This window comes from Populus euphratica, unplaced genomic scaffold (assembly GCF_000495115.2).
Source record: "Populus euphratica unplaced genomic scaffold, PopEup_1.0 scaffold272.1, whole genome shotgun sequence".
Lineage (NCBI taxonomy): Eukaryota > Viridiplantae > Streptophyta > Magnoliopsida > Malpighiales > Salicaceae > Populus > Populus euphratica.
In genome coordinates this window covers 201,013-221,821 of record NW_011500156.1, presented here as the reverse complement: position 1 = coordinate 221,821, position 20,809 = coordinate 201,013, and the positions used below count along the sequence as shown (strand labels likewise).

General features: G+C 31.3%; 1 protein-coding gene across 2 annotated transcripts; it reads right to left on the bottom strand.

The window, feature by feature from the left end:
• Positions 1 to 3,116: 3,116 nt before the first annotated feature.
• On the bottom strand, positions 3,117 to 12,388 carry LOC105111093 (probable serine/threonine-protein kinase At1g54610). 2 transcript variants are annotated; one of them, XM_011006342.1, is made up of 9 exons: positions 12,264 to 12,388; positions 11,221 to 12,161; positions 8,940 to 9,224; positions 8,433 to 8,750; positions 7,359 to 7,586; positions 5,654 to 5,754; positions 4,944 to 5,058; positions 3,820 to 4,296; positions 3,117 to 3,569 (listed from the first exon to the last, which is right to left on the bottom strand). In XM_011006342.1, the coding sequence occupies exons 2-9, from the start codon at positions 11,629 to 11,631 to the stop codon at positions 3,363 to 3,365; spliced, it is 2,142 nt and encodes a 713-aa protein (XP_011004644.1). In that variant the 5' UTR covers positions 11,632 to 12,161; positions 12,264 to 12,388; the 3' UTR covers positions 3,117 to 3,362. The 2 variants fall into 2 exon arrangements, with proteins under 2 accessions (XP_011004644.1, XP_011004643.1); XM_011006341.1 differs by having other exon boundaries at positions 11,221 to 12,388.
• Between the last annotated feature and the right edge of the window lie 8,421 nt (positions 12,389 to 20,809).

Sequence of the window (20,809 nt, the reverse complement as noted above, 5' to 3'; positions counted from 1 at the left end):
TGATAAAATCAACCTTAAAATGTGGGTTTGAGTTTTGTGGATCTCTCTCTCTCCCTCCCCCCCTCCCCCCTTCTTTCTGTGATCCCCAATGTTGGTAAAAGAAGGCATAAGAGTATACAAGGAAGGAGGGAAGGAAAGAGGAAGAGGTGGGTTTAATTTAAGGTAATTAAATTTTTTTGTTTGTTGTAATTACTAATTAGTACTATAATAATAATAATAATAATTAAGGATTGATAAGAGAGGATGTGGACTGGTGTCAGGTAATCTAAGAGGATGTTCGTAGCAGTTTTGTTTTTAAATCTTTTTTAAAAAACAGTATATTCAAAAAAATATTAAATTAATATTTTTTAATGTATTAATAAAAAAATAAAAATAAATTTTTTTTTCCAATTTGATGTAAAATTAGGAGCATGCGATCCTTCCTCGTAACAGCGGTAATGTTTGCGGTCCCTCCATCCGACGGCTATTAGCACGATACAAGCCAAGTACTTGTAATTTGCTGCTGTATTTCATTCCAATAACATGCAATCATAGTAAATGCATTTTCTAGAATAATAATAAAAAATTGAAAAGTTAATACATGCAATATGAATTAATTTTTTATCAGTATATTTTTATCAAAAAAAAAATATCAGATCAAAAAAATTATAAATATAAATTTTCAAAAAGACAAACATGCACCCTAAGCTTGGCATAAATAAATTCTGAAAAAAGGTTATCAATGAGAAAATAAAATTAAGAAGAGAAGTTATAGTTGTAATTGTTAATATAAATCCATTAAAATATTTAATGATTTAAAAAAAAAGGGACTTCTTTTTTTACAAAAAAAAATATAAGAAGTAATGTTTTTTAAATAAGAACTTATTATAATGTTAATAAAAAAAATGATAAATTTATAATTTTGAATGAGTGTATTAAAAAAATAAAATAACAATGATAATAACAAACTTGAAAAAAAAAATAAAAAAAATAGATATTTCATTCATTTTTAGAAAATTGGGCACGTTAAATTTATAAATAATTATTCTGAAATAAATTATTAATATTATCATAAAATACACTTATATTATTTGAAAATAATGATATAATTGAATAATTATTTAAAAATCATTTAAATAAATTTATTTTAAAATTATAAAATGCAAAAAAAAAAAAATACAAGGCTAAGCGAGCATTAGCCGAAAGAATGAGCCTACCTCTTTGACCCACATGAAAACCTATGGGTTCTCGGGTCAAAAATTAAAGCTTATATACTTGGTTTTTTTATGATAACATGATATCCACCATTATTTTAAAAACATTAGACAAAAGATGTGTTCCCTATGACAAATCATTCTACTAATTGTTTTTATCATCAAAAATATCTTTGTAATTAAAAAATTAGGATTCAAAAACTTGGACCCCAAAGACCTAGAATCCAACCACTTTCCATCCAAAAATACAAAGGAAAAAAAACATTTAAATCAGTTTAAAAATTCTAAATTAAGTCAAATTAAAAAAAAAAAACTCATGTACTGAAAATGGCCACGCTTCTTAGGGTTTGGACTAGGATTTGAGACTCATGGTTTCTCGTTGGTCCCCTTAGAGTACGAGCTCTCATATTTTGTAGTTTCCCTTCCCTTGTAACATTCATTTTTGGTAAAACATGTCATGAATTTATATAATTTTTCATCATGTTTCACCTTAAATATCTAAAGAAAACCTTCTAGAAAATGTTGTCTAAATTCTATAGCAAGGACAGTATTCAGCCAAATTCATAGAGAACGACCTAAGCATACGAGAATGGACAAGCCTGTACCTAGCATTATATCATTTTATCTGTAAATGTTTGGCGTGCACATAAAATAAAATAAATGATTAAAAACAATTTTTTTTTATTTTTCATCTGTCATGCAACTAGGTTTCATCCTCTTTCTCGTCCTCCATTGTCATTTAAACAACCAATAATTTTATTTGTGGTGGGCAGTTACTGCAAAACATTCAGTGAACTTGAATGTGTTTTCAAGTTCAATGAGATTTGTTTATGAACACGAAGACGATAGTTAGGCCGTCTCTGGACCACTGGTCCACCTTCCTAAATATAGACCACATCAACATAATGTGAAGAACAGATCCCATTGAATGTGAACTCTTGGAAGATGATAATCAAATCCACTTTGAAGGTCCCCCTCAAAGTTTTGTGATTTTCGGTAAGATTCCCAGTAGATGCACAGAAACCCACATACACTTCATCATGAAATTCTTTCGAAAGGTCTAGAGGAACATTAATCAGTGTGCGCGCGCGCGCGCGCGAAGGAGCCATGGTTACGCTCAACTCTTGGAAAGACCATTTAGTCTTTGCTTCGATCGTTCTTTGCATAAGACCACTATCCGGCTTCCTTGGCAACCAAAGAAGAGAGTGCGCGTTCACGACACGTTTATCATTAATATCATTGAATTCTTGATTTTGGAACACGTCGAATTCCATGCCAAAAACATGGTTGTTAGGGTAACCACCATTGTTGCTGTTCTAGAAACAAACCAAGATGCCGTTGTGAAGAGGCACCTTCAATACCTAGAGAAGGCACGAGAACGAACGCAAACCCATGACCAGCGGGGCAATTGTTGTTAGGGGTGATGGAGAAGGTGAAGGAGGACGAGAATGGCAGGAGCTTTGAGGGGTTCGGGTATCTTGTGGGAATCTTGGAGTGGTAGAGGGCTCTACCACCAGAAAATGTGGTGTCTCCAGTGAGGGAAAGCGTGCCGGATTGTAGCTCTGCAGTGCCATAAAGTAACAAGCTCGAAGAGCTGAAACTGTAACTCAACTGCGATTGTTAAGTGGAGAAAGTAGCACATGGTGGGGCCCGCAGCTTCAAGAACTGGGTTCGTCACTGTCAAGTGTCATCCATCATCACCGGTCTTGTAATTGCAACTTGGTGCATGCACCGCACCACCTTGTTTTGGAAGGATAATAACGCACTCAGCAGCTTCTTGAAGACGGCTCAACGATGGATTTTCAAATTGAAACCTTCTTGGACCAGGACCTTTAAAAACTAGAATCATGGGTATGGTGGATGCAGCACCCTAGAATAATTTCACATCATCCAGATACTCTACATCTTATGGCTAATACAAAAGCTCTCCAAGAATGGTCAGTAATTTTGAGATTGCAATGATAGTGGAAAGTAAATACATGTGATAAATTGCAGAGGGAAGATTTATCAGTGAGCTATAATCTTGTAGCTAAAATGGCCACTAGCTATCTTTCTAAGAACATATACAAAAACCCCAACCAACGGTTTTTAACTCATATTTCACAGAAGGAAACCACCAACCAAATTACTCTTAAGAGTCCCTGCAATACTTCTCTTTTGGGGCTTACCTCATCGACCTGAAACAAATAATGAATTGGCTGATATTTGGTAGCTTTCAGCCTGGACTTTTCTAACCCTTGCCTTGTCAAGGCGTGCTCGTCTAACAGCTTCTTGGATCTGGCGATCATGATCCTTCAGCATCTGATCCATGTTCCCTGATGGAACTATCAATGGACCAGAATAGTGGATTTTGTGAGCCTTTGACCCATAGCCAAGCTGGATCCAAATTAACAAGAACAATGAATCAGGAAACACAAAAAAAAAAAAAGGGCTCCTCAGAATTCAGGAAACATGACATTGTAAATCAATCAACTTAGAAAAGATAGTTATAAACAACTTGCAGATATGATGCAGACCAAGAAAAAGCAGCCAAGTAGTTAAAAAAAACATCAAAAGGTTTAGCAAAAAAGCAAAAAAAATAAACAAACAAGGAAATAAAAGAAAACTGAATTGTGAAGTGACTTACAAGGACAGGATCTTTACTGTTATTTCTCCCATCTTCCTTTTGGAGGGAACCTGCAACACCCTGTGACAGATGCTTTGGATCCTGTTGGGCAAAGGATTCCGAGGTTTCCTTGAAGGATCCTGGAAACCGTGCCATTAGTTTTGGAACTTCTGGTTGTGATAGGCCAGACCTTTCTCTGTGATCTTCAGATAATAAACTCCTCCGCGCCGCCTCTAGGCTTGAAATTGTTGGCAGGTCAGCCCCCGTGTAAATCTTAGGAGCATCCTCGGGGTTTCTGCCAGCCTTTGCCCATGCAGAATGGTGAGACAGTGGCCCAGAATGTGAGGCTCTCTTATGCTGATGACCCTGAGGATCCATGTTTGATTCTGCAGCTTGTGATGGTCTAGGGGGATCAATTGGAAATCCAGAAGCAACTTCCTCAGGATGGGGATTAAACTTCTCACTCCGGCTCTTGGAATTTGGACGACCATGTCTTTTCTGTAATTAGAGCGCAATCCATTGATATAAATTTCACTAGTAAAATCAAATTTAATCAAATGGAGCACCAAAAAATAATGGGATTCATGAAAATAGAACAACAAGAAACAATCAATTATTTAGGTAATAATGCTTAAAACAGGGCTGGAGCAGCTCAAAAGGACAGAAGTGAGATGTTGTTTGATAAAAAATATATATGACTTGCTGCTTTCAAGGCATAAGGAAGATGGAGAGGGCGAAAGAGAGGACAAAAGAAAGAAACTTGATAAGATTTCTTGTGTCTCACAAAGTGCCTTTTGTACAAAGCTGTTTTCTGTAGTGGAGAATTGCAATTTCCATGTGATCAGAATGGCAAGATGGCACATTACTTTATACTTCATTGTTCAGAGACGAGTGCAGTAAGAAGTGTTCTAAGACTTCTGTGTTATGACTGGCTTGTTTATTAGTTTCATCTATAACAGAGCTAGCTTTAAAAAAAAACTTCCTTTCTCTTCTGACCGATCTTTCAACTCAGCAATTCTCTGAACTTCACCACATGGCCCAGCAAGCCTGCATACCCATCTCCTAATCACAATCCTTTCCCAACTGTACACACACACATGCAAAAAAGTGTCCTGAGAGAGCTAAGGTTATCTTAAAGAAATCACCTGCATTGATAAAACTAGCTCAGCATTGGCATCAGGTGCTGGAACAGCTCGAGATTCTCTTTGCCCTCTTCTTTCCATGTCAGATTTCTGACCCTTGCTTCCTGCTGCTCCTTGTCTGTTTGTGTGAACAAAAAATGGGATTGTTAGTATACACTACATTTACAAGTCAAGGATTCCATCAGTGATAGAAGTGCGAAGGATCGATGTCTGTTTGTGTGAACAAAAAATGGGATTGTTAGTATACACTACATTTACAAGTCAAGGATTCCATCAGTGATAGAAGTGCGAAGGATCGATGTCTGTTTGTGTGAACAAAAAATGGGATTGTTAGTAGACACTACATTTACAAGTCAAGGATTCCATCAGTGATAGAAGTGCGAAGGATCGTTTAGTGGATCAGTAAGAAACACACAATAAGCAATATGAGTAAGGGCACCAAGGCACCTGTCACAACCAAAACACAAAATTATGTTAACAGACACTGCATTCATCTGATTCAAATTGATTCCTACTTCAACTATTTTTTCCCTTTTCTCAATTAGTGCACGCAACTTCTATATTTTAACAATGTCATTAACTGCAGCCAACATGCCAAAAAGGAAATCTTTTAAAGCCTTTTTTATGGGCCTTTGCAAGTAGCCTTACAACAAAAGATTAAATGAACAATAAATAGGAGAAAAACTTTATTTCTATTCTTTTACAATGTTTACCTTCTAGCTTCTTCATCTCGCATTTTTGCATCAAACTCTTTGCTAGGAGGATAATCAGGCAAACTTGAAGGATCACAAGGAAGCGGCTTGGTCGTAAAGAACTTTAAACAAAACTAAACAAGTCAGATACAAATTAACAGAAAGCAAGAGAGAAAATTGTAAAATAGAACTATAAATACTAGAGCCAGCCTCAGCCAGCCATGAAGATTATACTCATCTTATGATTTATTTATTTGTCCAACAAAAAGAGTCAAAATGCACATTTGCTACCAACTGTTTTGGACCAATATGTTACATTAAATGGATGGTATTCTCCAAAATTATGTTAAGATTACAAAAAAAAAAAAAAATAGCTCTGCTGCATAAGAAGCTATAATAACAAATAAGGAACTCAAAAAATAAAAATATAAGATCAGTTACCAGAGCTACATCCAAAAGGTTGACAAATTGCAAGGTGAAAAGAAAACACAAAAAGAACATACACACTCTTGTAGGGATTTTCTTGATCAACCGGAAACAGAGATAAGCTCGAGTGTCAGAACATGTTACATAGAAGAAGCATAGGGAAATGAAGGACAGTTCTCTTTTAATTGATCACAGAAAAAAGAAGACATACACAAAAAGAAGAAATAACAAATATAAGAAAACAAACACACTCTTGTATAAGATGCAATTTTTTTTTTTTTCAAAGAGCATGTTACATAGAAGGAAGCATAGGGAAATGAAAGACAGTTCTCTTTTAGTTGATCACAGAAAAAAGAAAACACTCATCAACCACCAACTAAAATTCAAAACTGTTCATGGTTGTCGAAAATTCACAAACTAAATGTGATACACCAAAATATACAAAGTGCATAAAAGAGTGAAATTGTAGGAGTCTTCAAGTAAGATCAAGGGACAGAAAATAAATCCTAAAAGCAACACATCATTTGGCGACAGATTATAGACGAAAACTCAACCCCATATAGTTGCAGGCTAGCAGTGACAAAATGTGATTAACAGAAACACAATCAACATTGAGAAAAATGGGCTTGGGTGCTTTTGTGAAGAAACAAGGTGGAATGAATCAAAGGAGCAGCCACAAAAGTTTGGTAAAGTTGATTAGTTGTGGAACAATACAATGAAGGGAGATAATAGAGAGATCTGAAACCTAATATATGCAATAAGATGGCTAAAGACCTGTCCAACGTCATTAAGCACAATCTAAACCCCCTATGATACAACTTCAGAGTGGTGTGAATCGCCTGCTATTGTGTCTTTACTGATGGCACCAGATGAACTTGAATGTTTTAACAGGATTTACCTCTGTCCAATTACATAAACACAGAAATTCTTCCAGTGACTTTTAGATTGCAACAACATGGTATCACATGAGATGGAAGGAAAACAGACTTCAGTCTCAAAATGTATTTCAGTGACAATAATAACAAAAATCCTAGACAAAATTATTAGAAAGATCAAATTAAAAATGAAAGAAATGTTAATGAGAGTGATTTACTTATTAGGTAAAAAGAATTGAAATATATGCACTGTCAGGTGTAGCAAGATAGATCTTCTAATTGAAGCGAATATGTATCTCTGAACCAAAAAATACCAAGACGACCATAAACCACTTTCCAACATAACACCAAATCCCCCAACCCCCAAAGGAACAAAAAAAACACTCACAAAAATGGAAGATACCTAGTTCATGGATACTTCATACCTCATTCCTCAGAGCAGAAGCTGCAGATCCACGATCTGCAGGATCAATGGCGAGCAGGGTCTCCATAAGTGCTAAAGCTGGTGCTGGGAATTCCTTAAATGTTTCTGCAACACAGCGTCTATAAGGCTGCTGAGGCTTAAAGATAGTCGCATGAGGCAACTTTGATTTTCTCCAATAATCTTCCGAAGGTGAGCCACACAGCTTGAAAATTTTATGCAGCTGCTCCACCTACAAGGCAGAGGCATACAAACTAATCATCAACATTTTAAGTAGCTGCACTAATGTTTTTTTTTTTTTTTTGACACTTGCATAGATTATAAGAAAGCAGAAAAGGGATACGGCATCTTGTGATAATTATTCTCTCTTTCAATCTTTTCTTTTTGATAAATCCTTTTTCTTTTTCATATTGTAAGATTTTTGCAAAATGATAAAGAAATTCAGACAAACCAGACTGTGCTAGGTCTTAGCTTGCGGTCTCTTTTTAAATAAACTTTTACAATAGCTTGAAACACTGCTAAAACCTATTCTTACTCAAGTTCCCTTATTTTTATCGTTAACCAACTTTATAGAAAAAATAAGGCACCCTCCAAGGTTAAAGTAAACATCAAGACAACGGTTACCTATGATCAACACCCATGATTTGTCAAAGGTGAGAACTCATAAGGTATTATCACCTAGTATTTGTGTTAAGTGTTATAGTAGTAGAAAGTGCATAACTATGTTTCTTGCATTGCCCAACAGCTTGGAATGTGGAGTTGAGTTTCTAAATGCTGAAAAGAATTAGGCACTTCTGTGTAGGGTGGAGAAGACGTCAATGATCCATTTAGTGGGTTTTTTGCTGACAGGATGTAATTCGACAATCTTCAAAGCAATAACTATCTAGAAGTTAGCATGGGATAAAATTTGTATCTGGCAATAATTATCAACATTGTACTCAGAATGATGGCCCATGAAAAATAATCTGCATTGCAGTATATTATAACATGAAATAGCAAGCATCTAAGAGAAACACTCTGTTTGGTGGAGAATCCTAAAAGACTTTTTTTTTTTCTTGAGAATAGATAAGGAGAGCACCTCAGTTCTCCCTGGCATAATAGGCTTGCCAGCATACAATTCTGCAAGTATGCAACCTGTACTCCATAAATCAACAGCTATCCCATAGAAGGTAGCTCCAAGTAGAAGCTCTGGAGGACGGTACCAAAGAGTCACTACCCGGCTTGTCAGTGGCTGAACCTGGGCAGGATCATAAAAACTTGCTAGTCCAAAGTCTGCAATTTTCAAGATACCATTGTTGTCAATTAATAGGTTGGAACCCTTTATATCACGGTGTAGAACACCACGGCTGTGACAGTGATCAAGTCCTCGTAAAAGTTGTTGCATGTAACATTTCACCTGCCAGCATATACATATTAGACCATAACATCCAAAGCATACAAGCATGAGTCAAATATCAAACCTGTTCTACCTTTTAAGATTGACAATTTACATATGAATTTCATAGTTAGCAGCTGATAGCCTGTCGCGGCAAAATGCAAACACCCATTGAATTAGAATTTATTAGAAACAAACTGCCAAAATTACCTGGGCTTCTGTAAAATTCAGACCAGGGTGTGAGGCAAGCCCAGCCAAATCATGCTCCATGTACTCAAACACAAGGTACAAGCTGCATGACATCCTTGATGTAACTAGGCCTTCTAACTTTATTACATTAGGATGGTCAAGCCTGCGCAAGATGTGAATTTCCCTGGCCATGAAGCGAACACTCTCAGGTTCCAGGTTATCAAACCTTACTTTCTTCAAAGCAACAATCTTCTTTTGATCAAGGTCACGGGCCCTATAAACATTACTGTAGGTTCCCTGGCCAATCTGCATTATAATAGAAGTAATCAGATGAGGAAACCAAATCCCAAAAGCAGGTCATTTCAGTTCAAAGAGGACAGCAGCAGATAAAAATAACAGGGCAAACCATTCTACAAGAACTTGTGGGACCTGAATAGATTGATCTGCTGTTGTCAACTACTCAAAATTATACACAAAAAAGTGCAAATACAAGTCCATGATATCCAAACAAGAAATGCTCAACAGCAAACCTGGCCCCTTGACCCTAGCTTAAAGAGTAAGAAAATAGAATGGCCAGGGACACAGGATACAGATTTGCACATTCAGACCAGCCTATTCATGCAAATCGCTTCATCATTATCAAGACTAGAAGTTTGAAAAAATTGAGCCAAATTAACCAAAACAGAAAACCAAAAGCGGGGAGCAGGAAATTCCAGCTTCTGAAGTTGTTAACAAGCATCAATTTCTAGAATTATGCTGTAAAATTAACAATACATGTTCAACTGTTATAAGCTATCTGTCCATATAATAGCAGCTCCCTCACACATCTTTAAACGCTATTGTAAAATTTAAGTTTTTTTCTTTAGGTGAGAGGGGCAAGACATGAACTCGAGATCCTGCCGCCTCTCCCCAGATTCTTGAGCATTTGGGCTAAACTATCTCAACAAAATTGAGAAAGACCTGTTACAAACAATGTTGATACATAGCACTCATCTTCATGGACCCAACTACAATTCAGATATCACATACACACAATGCAAGTTGAAGATTATACCACACTTTTAATATTCTGCACTTTGTTTACTGTTCTTCCCCCCACCATATTTGTTTCAAAGTTCCCTCCTTCCTCAGCACGCTAATGCTAATTGACTGGCAGCTTATCAAAATTGGATTCATTTTAGACCCATTGTATCTATTTTGATGGATAATTATCTAAATTTTAAGGGTATTCCACTAGCTATAATAAAAAGGGCACATTATCAAAGAATGGTGCTTCTCAAATATTCCCCAATACTTAATAGCTCTTAAATTCTCTTAATAGCCTGTTACTTGTTCTCAAAGCTCTTGGACTCAAACATGGAGACTTCCTATTTTCTGATATGGTAATCTCTCTAACCAAATAAAAAGGTCTAACTTCAAGAAAATCATTCAAACCTTTAAAGCATCACTAATTCCTACACTGTGATTGCAGAAACATGGATCTTTCTCTGGTGTAATCAGTATAAGCCACTCTTTCATATCCATACTGTCTCAAGCCTCTCAAAACTCTATGCTTCTCAAGCCTCCAGGCTCTGACAATAAACTGAACTTCTAGCTAACATTTATTTAGAAGTTATCCAGTTCAAAGAATCCGCCATTACTCTTAGCATGTTAAAAATGAGTTATGCAGAGCTCTTATGCATGTTATAAATGAGCCTTCCTAAATGTATTTTTCACCATCTTGCTTATTTATAAATATAAATATAACAAGCATACATACAACACAAATCTCAAGGAAATGTCACCTAATAGCACCAAAAAAAAGTTTCATAATTTTGCTAACTGAATTCAAGCTAAAGCTATAAAATTTGACAACTCACCATATCCAATGCGTGCACAAATGAAAATGCTAAAAAATGTAACAGTCCAAAAAGGTTCTAATTCTAATTACCAATCGTCACTTTGTTCATTGCATTATGAACCTATTGAGGTGTCATAAGCATGTTCTTCAACCATTAAGTTTGAATTGCTAAATTTTGAAAATCATAAACAGAATCTTACTTGCAATGGAGCAGAGCTTACAAAAACACATGTCAACATTGAGCCTAGAGATTTTTTATAAAGTTACTTTAAAAATGTAATAAAGGATCATCAGTAATTGCAGGACGTGTTCTAAACGAAAACACATGTCAACGTTGAGCTTCGAGATTTTTTATAAAGTTACTTTAAAAAATGGAAAAAAGATCATCAGTAATTGCAGGACGTGTTCTAATGATTTAAAATGAGATATAACAACAAAAACAAAACGAAGAAAAGGGCATACCTTGTCCAGCTTCTCAAATGAATCGGCACGCCGTGGCAACCAACCTTTGATGGCCTCTCCAGCCACAGCAGCTAGCCACGAAGGCCACCCAGCTGCAACCTGCTCCCCTTCAGTGGCTTTCGGTATGCTGCCCATACCTGGGTGGTGAAGAACTGCATACTCTGACTTGTCCCTCTTCCTATCAACATGCTCACCCCCATGCCCTCTAAGAGACCCATTCACTTGCTTATCAATCAACATTGTCCTACCATCATTACTATCATATTGATCTTTCGCTCTATATGCTTCCTCTCTCCTTGAAGAGGTAGCCCTTGATACCCTCAAGTCAGACGAGGGCTTACTTGAAAGTCTCTCTCTTGGGCTCTCCTTACTATCCTCAATTGCAGAGGGTTTACAGCACATGCAACCCATTTTGTACCTAAACCACCTCCAAAAACACCCTTCTCCTTTAGAATCAATAATTACCCTTCAAAAATCTCATCTTTACACTTGTATCCTCTTCTTCCATTCCCATTTTCACACAACCAAACTATACTTCATCGAAAATAAGCAATTAAACTATATATCTCAAAATCAAGCACCAGAAGAGCATAAGCAATTCCCACTCAAGATTGAAACTTTAAAATACCGAACACTAGAACCACACAATTTTGCACAATAACTTAACTGTGACTCAATGACTGCTCTTTTACTGTCAAACTTCCATTTCCTTATCAAACCCACCGACTCCTAATCCAAAAAAGGAAACAAATTTCCTCAACCTACAACGCTAAAAATGAAAAAACTAACAACAACAACCACCACCTTTACTCCAACAACAAATTAAGAATCACAACCTGAAAACTAAATACCATTAAAATGTCATGCCTAATCTTTTCAGCTATCGAATCAGGTGATTGAAAACCCTCCACCAGACTCACAATTTCACTACAAAACAAACCCTAAAAACCCCATAAAAAAATGTAGAACCCAAATTACCAAAACAAACAAACAAAATCTAAAGAAGGTAAAGAACTGGAAACACTTCAATATAAAGCATGCACCTTGAAAATGGAAACCAAAATGGCAATAAACAATATTGTGAAATGATTGAAGGGCCTCCTAGAGATGGAGAGATCTAGGGAAAGAGAGAGAGAGAGAGAGTGGAGTAGTGTAGAGCAGATAACAAAAAATGAGAAATGAGAATAAATATGTAATAAAATAAATAAATAAATGTTAAAGTTATTACTATATATTAATATTATTAAATTAATTAATTAATGAGATGGCGCGTAAGAACAGACAGGCTTTTAGAGAAGACTGAGAACTGAAGAGTGAGTGAAGACCCCAATGCGTCAAGACATTCTTGGTTTGTGTCTTCTTGTATTCCCACGCGCTCTGTTTCTATTGACACATGAATTATTTTTATTTTTCCTTCGTTTTTTTAAAAAAAAAAAAACATTATTTATCATTGGTGAATCTCTCTTAAGATTTTTTACTGCCAGTTTATACCTGACTGAATAAAGTAAAAAAAACTAAATAGAATAATTTAACAAAAAAAAATCTATGCTCTCTTTCATTAATTTATTTAACTTGTAGTTTAGCATAATAAAATAACTTGTGTATATCATAAAATTTTCTCAGCTTTATATAATATTATGATAATACATAATTATATAATATATGTGTTAAATATACAATACTAATGTTGTTTTATGAATTAAACCCTAATTAATATTCATAATGAAAACATATCTTATAATGGTATCGTAGCTTCACAGGATCCGTTTTCATTTATGGTAAAATTTCTGTGTCCATACTTTATTAAAATAAAAATTAAATAGCGTAAGATTTTAGTGCAACTCTACATATAAATTATTGTAAATTACTAAATAAATTATTATAAATTACTATAGTAAAAGCATATATATTATAAATTACTACAGTGAAATTACTCTTTTACTTTTAAATAAAGAAAACTTATATCTTGAAGTTGGGAATTTGTTAGTTTTTTCCACTAGCCCATTAGTTATTAAAAAAATATTAAGGAGTATATTTATTATTTTCCAATATTTTATACAGTAAAATATTCTTTTATTAAGAGTCAACAACATTTATAAATATTTTCTAAGGGTTTTTTTATTTTTTCCAAGTTTCTTAACAATAAAAATATTTTTTTACCCTTGCGATCAAAAATTTATTGAGCTTGGCAAATATGTTTATGGTTTTTTCATAATCTATATACAGTGAAAACATATTTTTAACCTTGTAAAAGACCAAAAAAATAAGCTTTTTCTTTAAGGGTGTTTTGCTATTTTCATACGAGTATTATGTATAATTAACATGTTTATGACGATATTTTGGAATTTTTTATATTTTCTTTTTAATTTTTTATTCTAAAATTTGTTGATGTGTATTCCAAATGCTCCGAAGAGTGGGTGGCGTCCATGTCATTCAGGTGTTGATGATGGTAATAATTGTGATAATAGTATTTATAATGATGATGATGGTATCATCATCATTATAACAACAACAACAACAATGATAATAGTTCATTATGATGGTTGTAGTGGTTATGATATCAATAACTGTGATGATGATAGTAATAATAGTAATAATTATTATAATAATAATATTAGTGGTAGTGGAAGTAATAATACTAATAGTATTAATTAATGTTATTAATATTAATAGTAACATTATTTGTAATAGTAGTAGTAATAATAATAATTATGATACTAATAGTGATAGTGATCACAATAATAATAATAATAATAATAGTTATACTTGTGTTATTAACCATAATAATAATAATGGTAACAATGATAATACTCGTAATCACAATAATAATATTAATAATAATGATAATAATATTATTTATTGATAATAGGAATTATGATGACAATTATAATGTTAGTGATAATAGTAGTGATGATAATAAAAATGATGGAATAATAATAATGATAATTCATCATTTGATATTAGATTTGTCAGGAATTAAGTTATACTACTTTTTTTATATATAGTATTTTCGGTCTAATACCTTAGGCTACTGGTTTAAAAAGTTTAATTGGAAACTCGCATCATGCTATGATTCAAGATAAGAGATTTCAAGATTCAATTTTTTGTTCGGGTTTATAATATTGCAAAAAAATCTCTGCTCTCTTCATTAATTTATTTAACTTGTAGTTTAGCATAATAAAATAACTTGTGTATATCATAAAATTTTCTCAGCTTTATATAATATTATGATAATACATAATTATATAATATATGTGTTAAATATACAATACTAATGTTGTTTTATGAATTAAACCCTAATTAATATTCATAATGAAAACATATCTTATAATGGTATCGTAGCTTCACAGGATCCGTTTTCATTTATGGTAAAATTTCTGTGTCCATACTTTATTAAAATAAAAATTAAATAGCGTAAGATTTTAGTGCAACTCTACATATAAATTATTGTAAATTACTATAGTAAAAGCATATATATTATAAATTACTACAGTGAAATTACTCTTTTACTTTTAAATAAAGAAAACTTATATCTTGAAGTTGGGAATTTGTTAGTTTTTTCCACTAGCCCATTAGTTATTAAAAAAATATTGAGGAGTATATTTATTGTTTTCTAATATTTTATACAGTAAAATATTCTTTTATGAAGAGTCAACAACATTTATACATATTTTCTAAGGGTTTTTTTATTTTTTCCAAGTTTCTTAACAATAAAAATATTTTTTTACCCTTGAGATCAAAAATTTATTGAGCTTGGCAAATATGTTTATGGTTTTTTCATAATCTATATACAGTGAAAACATATTTTTAACCTTGTAAAAGACCAAAAAAATAAGCTTTTTCTTTAAGGGTGTTTTGCTATTTTCATACGAGTATTATGTATAATTAACATGTTTATGACGATATTTTGGAATTTTTTATATTTTCTTTTTAATTTTTTATTCTAAAATTTGTTGATGTGTATTCCAAATGCTCCGAAGAGTGGGTGGCGTCCATGTCATTCAGGTGTTGATGATGGTAATAATTGTGATAATAGTATTTATAATGATGATGATGGTATCATCATCATTATAACAACAACAACAACAACAATAATAGTTCATTATGATGGTTGTAGTGGTTATGATATCAATAACTGTGATGATGATAGTAATAATAATATTAGTGGTAGTGGAAGTAATAATACTAATAGTATTAATTAATGTTATTAATATTAATAGTAACAGTATTTGTAATAGTAATAGTAGTAATAATAATTATGATACTAATAGTGATAATGATCACAATAATAATAATAATAGTTATACTTGTGTTATTAACCGTAATAATAATAATGGTAACAATGATAATGCTCGTAATCACAATAATAATATTATTAATAATGATAATAATATTATTTATTGATAATAGGAATGATGATGACAATTATAATGTTAGTGATAATAAAAGTGATGGAATAATAATAGTGATAATTCATCATTTGATATTAGATTTGTTAGGAATTGAGTTACACTACTTTTTTATATATAGTATTTTCGGTCTAATACCTTAGACTACTGGTTTAAAAAGTTTAATTGGAAACTCGCATCACGCAATGATTTAAGATAAGAGATTTCAAGATTCATTTTCTTGTTCGGGTTTATAACATTGCAAAAAGATCTCTGCTCTCTTAATAATTTTTTTAACATTTTTAAAAACATGGTTTGGTTTACATTGGAGCGCAAACAAATAAACTAGTACACTTTCTATGCATTATTATTTATCATTATTTAGAGAGCACTTTTGGGTGATCTCTAAAATATAGAACATTATTACTTCCTTAAAAGTGAAGAAAAATTTACGTGAAAATAGTTTTAAAATATTGTGTATCTTCTCGAAATTTATAATATATCATTCATGTTTGATTTTTTTTTATTTTGATCTTTGTTTTTCCAATTCTCTCATTGACTAAGAAATAAAAAATAATTAGTTTTCAAGATTAAAATGTTTGAAATTAAACTTTAATGATCAAAATAAATTATTTAAAAAAATACACAATATACCTAGATCTACGGTGTTTTATGTGTGTATAAATACTGAAATCACATGCCCTTTAGATTTTTACTCCAATAAGTTTTCTTTTCTCGAATTTGAAGGGTAGTAGATGGGCATTTTATTTGAGGACAAAGAATTGTTTTGAAAGAGTACTGTTTTTGTGCATGAATCCGAAAAGTATATACTATAGTTTTGTTAAGGAATCACATCATGTGCTAGGACACGGCAACAATTGCAGGGAAAACTTGATAATGAAGGATGGATTGATTTGCTGAGTGAAGAAGGTTGTTGGCTTTTCTTTTCCCTTTGCCTTTTTATCAGCCTTTTTATAACTTGATAATAAATATCGTTCGGTGGGTGAATTGGATGGAAACTTTTGCCCGTCTAATAAGATAATTATGATCCTAATCATAGTATGTTGATCAATCATGTGGCTGTTCAATGATTGATTTTTTTTGGGTAAGGCTGATTTTAATATGATTATCATCTATCAAGTTTATTAGGTGGGTCCTTGTCGCTGACATTTTTCTTTGGATGATTGGAGACTTTTATTGACATTCATCAATGGAGGTATGGGTTTTAACCAGCAGTGAGAAAAATAGTTGACATTTTTCTGCTTTTGACATTAAATATAAAGTTAAAAGGATTGGAATACTCTATTTTTATATATTCATTAACATTATGGATAATAGTAGTATTTTACAGTGTTTTTTTTTTTTGGCATTTTGACCTCTCTTTTTTCCTTTTAAGTATTGTTTTTTTTAATTTGTTTCTTATATAATGCGTTTACATATATTTAGAATTAATAATTTATTTTAATTTGTTTTTTATATAGTTATTATAATACTAAAAAAATCATAGCATCGAGTAGGTATCGAAAAAAATCTTAGGATTGCAGTATGATTTATTTTTTAAAAAAATTAGTGAAACAAAAAATAATTTAGGAATAAAAAAATTATGATATTAAACTTTGCAGAGTCAATGATCCTGTTTGCAAGTTTAGCGAGGTAATCCTAGTTGTTCTAGTTCACGGGTTTGTGGGGTATTTTTTTTCTTCTAATTGAACTCGATCTATTTTTTTTTATCATATATTTAAAAAATAGTTTTAAAAAAAAACTATGTTACTAAATTTTAGAAAGTCCATATGCCTGTATAGGGCTGTTGACGAGCATGACAAGTTTAATTTTTTATTTTTTTTAAATATTTTTTTTATTTCATCCTTCAATATTAAGCTGATTGAGAATTAAGTTTCATAATTTTTTTTTATTTTTTTAAGAGGTTATCATGGTCTTAAAAAAAAGTCTCAAAATTGGTTTCATACTTGATTTTGCGACCATTTATTTTTTATCATTAATTAAATAAACAATAATTTAGAAAAAAAAAAAACAAGTTATTAATCCCAATTAAGTTCATTACCAGGTTTGCAAGTTCGACGTGTTGACTCGGGTTACCTAATTCACGGGTTTAACAAGTTTATCCATCAAACTTGATATGTTTTTTTTAGTTCTTGGTCCTTTAATTTTTCTAATTGTTTTTTTTATTTCACATTTCTTTAATATTGGATTGGTTGAGAAATGAAATTCATGGTTTATTTCTTTCTACTTTCTATATGGTTATCACTATCTCAAATAAATGTTATCATAAAATTAAATTAAATAATTTATAAAAACACAAAGTTATTAAATCCATTGAAATCCATGGCCTAGGTCACAAGGTGACTGAGATCGATTCAATTTGGCATCATCTTGATATTAAAAAAAATTGTTGTTTTAAAGTATTTTTAAAAGTTATTTTATGTTTTTATCGATCATCCAAGTTGTCTTTAGACCCATTAAATTGAATAATTCACTTTGGATCAACTCCCATGTGATTTAATTCGAAACCTGAGCTAGGTAAGGAGTTGTGTTGACGAGTTTTAAAATCAAACTATTTGATTAGATTTAATAATACTATAAAAAATATATTTATACTATTACCTTTTTTTAAGTTTAGAAAAAGAATAGTTTGACCCCAAATAAAACACAAGTGAATGTACTAAAAACTAAAATGTATGACATAAGCTGGGATATTTACATTGCTCGTAGTTAGATTATTGGGGAATTACAAAATTGTCAAGAAGAATGATAAATTAATATTGGGTGGGTTAGACTTGAATTTTTTATTTGAAAATGATAATAACTAGATAATTAGCATACATCATTTAACTAGACAATAGCTAGGGCGAAATTGAATATAAAAAAATTTCAAGGCTATAAAGAATTTCTAGGCAGTGTCATTACATTTGGCCTAAGTCGATTTTAAAATTTCCTTATTAGATAGATCTTTTAGTTCGAATTTTAAATTAAATTATATAAAAATTAACATCTTTTAGTTCAAATTTTAAATTAAATCATATAAAAGTTATTTTGGTATGACTTGATGAGTTTAAAAGTGACCTAAATAAACAATAAAAAGTGTGATTTGACTTTTAAAATTTTTCAAGATAACATATATTTTTTTAAAAAAACTATTGACACAATAATATAATAAATTGACCTAGGTTTTGTGGCTTAACCCACCAAACTCACTATCTAGGTCATGGATCCCATTTTTAATTAAAAAAATGTAAATTACTTTTTATCTAATTATATAATAATAAAAATAAACATTTGTAAAATCAACCACCAACTTGATGTTGGGAAAAATCATGGTGTTTGTTTGAGAACACAATAAATATATAAAAAGCAAATTAGTACAAATTATGAACGTCAATTCAAAACAACCAAAAGTTGAATGATGAAATAAAAAAAAAAACAATAAAAATCCAATATTTAATGATGACTTTAGAAAAAATCAAAGGAAGAAACCAAAAAAATAGGCTAAGTAGAATGCCTATGTGGTCTAACATGCCACGACCTTTATTTATTTATTTTTCTTTCTTAACGGGTGAATAACATGTCATTCGTTGTTGTTTTTTTAAATATATAGTAGACAATATATTGTATACTATTATAGATTATGACCATCACATGTGGCGAGAAAGTTAGCCTTTTGACTCATAGGCCTAAAAAAACTAATTTTAAATAGTTTTGCAATTGAAAACACCTAATAAACACCCTATGGATCTTAATAAATCTATTTTTGATCTTAAATTAAATTAGCATTTAATTAGTTAAAAATAAAAAATCATTTGAATCCATTTATTTTAGATGTGATCTACTTTTTTTTCAACAAAATAAATAAATAAAATCTAAAAAGAACTTTCATTGTCAAATGGAATAAGTTAATAAAAATTAATCATTTACTAACTTTCTCTTTTCTTTGTCATGTTTCAAGTGACTCTCCCTCTTTTCTCACAGTTAAAAGGCCTAAATATGAGCAAAATAAAATTTAGAACAAAACTACTTAATTCCCAAACAAAATAAACCACAAAGAAAATTAGACAAAATCCTAAGGCACAAAGGTGTTGACATAATGTTTTTAATAAATAAACTTTTTTATTTTTTTAATTATGGTCCCTTGATTTATTTAGTTTTCTCAAATAATAAAATTGGATTCATTTTTATGAAATTAAGCATCAATCTAATGGCAAGACTTTTTTAAAATCGAGATAACAAAAAGAAATCAAAACAAATTATTAACCTTAAATCTCAATAAACACAACATTGAAACATCAAATTGAAAAGAAAAAAATTGATAATCAAAAGCAAAAAAAGAAAGAGGATCAAAATTAAAACCACATGTTTTTTTTTAAATGCCTGCTATTTGTTTTTTCAATTTTGGTCCCCTTATTTTTAATCTTTTGCAAACAATAAAATCAAATGTATATTTTTATGTGCAACTTATCACTCACACCATTTCAGGATGTTTTTCTAAGATAGCACTAAGCATATAAAAAGTGAATTAAAATAAAGTATTAATTATAAATTTTAATCAACACAATATTAAAGGATAAAATTTAAAAAAAAAATAAAAAAAAAAAAAGGTGTAAAACAAAAAAATAAAGCAACATTGTATGAATCTATAATGTTTTGCCTTACAATCCACCATGATTTTATAACGCTTTTTAATTTTTAAATAGATGTAAATTTGTGCTACACCATATGACCGTATTATTATTTTTAATAATAGTATTGCTTAAAATGATGTTCAAGTGATGCAAACATTTTAAAGAATGAAGAAAAATCTATGACATGGGTTATAGACTGAACTGGGTTAAATAAATTGATTTAATTTTATTTAGATGAAAAGGCAAATAGGCAATGACAATAGATGGACAAAAAAAACTATCATGATAACTTAAAGAAAATTTTTTTAAAGACAGGTGAAAAATGATATAGTTTAGTTATCAACCAATTAAATACGGAATGATAAAATTAGGTGAAAATAGTACAAACAAAATTAGCCTAAATCAACTTAAGTTAGCATGAAAAACCTATAACCCAGGTGATTAGTACTTAAAAGTGTATTTTTATCAAGATTTTATATCATCATTTTGCACTTGAAGTATCAATATCTCCTTAACTAAATCAAGTTTTATAATAACATATCTAATAATATAAGATACCTTTAATTT